This window comes from Rhagoletis pomonella, unplaced genomic scaffold, assembly GCF_013731165.1.
Source record: "Rhagoletis pomonella isolate Grant_MI unplaced genomic scaffold, Rhpom_1.0 Rhpom_scaffold_00004, whole genome shotgun sequence".
Classification (NCBI taxonomy): domain Eukaryota; kingdom Metazoa; phylum Arthropoda; class Insecta; order Diptera; family Tephritidae; genus Rhagoletis; species Rhagoletis pomonella.
The window spans coordinates 60,297,865-60,300,295 of NW_023458558.1; the positions used below are offsets into that span (position 1 = coordinate 60,297,865).

Consider the following 2,431-nt stretch of genomic DNA (forward strand, 5'->3'; position numbering starts at 1 on the left):
AGAAGATCGCGCAGAGTCGCCAAAGGAGGCAGAAAACATACAGAATGATTCCATTTTAGAGGAATCTGCCACAGCAGAGTCTGTTGAGCAAGAGACAGTGCCACCGATCAAGTTAGAACAGAGTAGTCCTGCCACTCCAGCAGAGGAGGAACAAGCCCAACAGGCAGAAAACGATTCTCCAGAGCCTGCGATTAAACAAGAGTTAGACAATACCGCCGATATTGAGCAATCACGACCAATGGAAACGTCTACGCCTACCAACAAAGTAGAGAAGGTCACGAATGCCGATTTGAGTATAGCCAGCCCGCCCGAGCTACGCTGTGGACGTTGCGATACGCAATTTAATCATCAAACCGAGCTCGTGCAACACGAAAAGGTGCTCTGCGGTTACATCAAGCAAGAGATGCAGCAGCACTACGAAGAGCCGCAGCCAGAGCGTCAGCCACAGCCGCAAGTTGAAGAGGAACTGAAACAGCCACAGGCACTTAGACCACCACAGCATAGTTCGGATGACGCTGCCGAACAGTCAGGCACATCAATCACTTCTCTATTGCATTCCAGCGACGCCGAGGACTATCAGGATGAACGCGATTCTTCTTCCCGCAATGATTGTAACAGCGAAAGTAGCGAGCGTAAGGTACGTGTACGCACTGCCATCACTGAAGAACAACAACAGCAGCTGAAGCAACACTACGCCATCAATGCGCGCCCCAGCCGCGAAGAGTTCCGCATAATAGCCGCGCGTCTGCAGCTGGATGCGCGCGTCGTACAAGTCTGGTTTCAGAACAATCGTTCACGTGAGCGTAAGCTGCAAAGCTATCAGCAAGCTAATGGCAAATTACCTTTCCCTTTGCCTGCAGCTGATGCGGCTGTTGCAGCGCTGGAGCGCGCTTCAGTGCCAGTCAGCGGCCGCACCGGCGAAGAACAGCCATTGGATTTGTCGCTGAAGCGCGATTGGCCCATTTCGGCGAAGCGCAATGGTGTGCAACAACAACATTCACCGCTATACGGCATTGCACCAATGCAAAACGTCAACGGCTGTGATCTCAACGAAGCCATTAACTTGAGTCGTAAATTGTCTGCTTCGATGTCGCCACCCTCTTCGCTGTCTCCATCTTCCGCCACCTCTGTGCCTCAGTCGATCAAACAACAGCAAGCGGCATTCTATTTTGGCGCACCGCATCCAAATCGACACTTCCAACGACAAACGCCTTCGCCCAGTGAAGCGCCATCGCTGCCACAGCAGCAACCGCTTACAACGCGCAACGGTAACAACAACAACAATAACGGTTTCTCAGCCTCGCTCGCCGGTCATCTGCCACCATATATGCTGCCTACCGGCGCCCAGCGCAACCTAATGCCAATGGAGGCTATTTTTCGCATGACACCCGGCGAGTATGCGTGCAATCCGCTGATCAACAGTATTAAATTCCCCGACTATCGCGGCACCAGCCTTAGCCCAGGTGGTTCAGAGAAGCGCTCTTGGCGCGATGATGATTCGCGCATCTCACACGACGACGACTACATTTCCAGCGGCTTGTTGCCGAAACCGAAGCGACCCAAAGCAGAAACGCACGGACATGCCGGTGACCCGGACTTGCCCTTTGTGTGTGATCAGTGCGACAAAGCGTTCGCCAAACAAAGCTCGCTGGCGAGACACAAGTACGAGCATTCCGGTGAGCATGAGCGCGCCAACTTGCGCCCCTTAAGAGTACATAGTACGAAGTTATTGCCGTTATACTGACCGCTAAATTTTTTCATCTCTTCAACAGGTCAACGCCCCTACCAGTGCATGGAGTGTCCGAAGGCTTTCAAGCATAAACATCATCTGACAGAACATAAGCGGCTGCATAGTGGCGAAAAGCCATTTCAATGCACCAAGTGCCTCAAACGATTCTCCCATTCCGGTTCCTATAGTCAGCATATGAATCACCGTTATTCGTATTGCAAACCCTACAGGGAATAGGTAAACGACAATTCAGCGCATCCAACATCCGCCTCTACAAAATCGACAACAACGCCTTCGAATGCCAGTAAAGCAACGCATAGACGAAATTCCGCGGCCGCTTCGAGAAATTTGCTGAATATCGTTGAGTTTCGCAAAAAATTCGCCAGTCACGCTAATGGCACGTTATACCAGCAACAAACAGCGGCAGCTGCAATGGCGGCCGCAGCCTTTCAGCAACGTCATCAGCAGCGCCACCAGCAGCTGCAGCATCAACAACAACAGCAACAACAACAAAATGAATTTCACCAACGCTTGCAGGCGCAACACTTGTTGCCGCCACCACCGCCGCCGCCGCCACCGCCGCATATGGCTTGGCCACCGTTGAACGGTGGTGGAATGGGTGCCATCTTGCCGCCATCACTCAATCAGCAATTTCAACAGCAGCAGCAGCACCAGCAACAACAGCAACAACATCATCGTTCA

General features: G+C 52.3%; 1 protein-coding gene across 1 annotated transcript in view; it reads left to right on the top strand.

The window, feature by feature from the left end:
• LOC118738279 (zinc finger protein 1) overlaps positions 1–1,987 on the top strand; it is a 104,722-nt gene extending 102,735 nt beyond the window's left edge. The window contains exons 4-5 of the mRNA XM_036469203.1: positions 3–1,676; positions 1,773–1,987. Coding sequence (XP_036325096.1) covers positions 3–1,676; positions 1,773–1,966 — 1,868 coding nt within the window. The 3' untranslated portion in view covers positions 1,967–1,987. The remainder of the gene's footprint in view (positions 1–2; positions 1,677–1,772) is intronic.
• Positions 1,988–2,431: the final 444 nt, after the last annotated feature.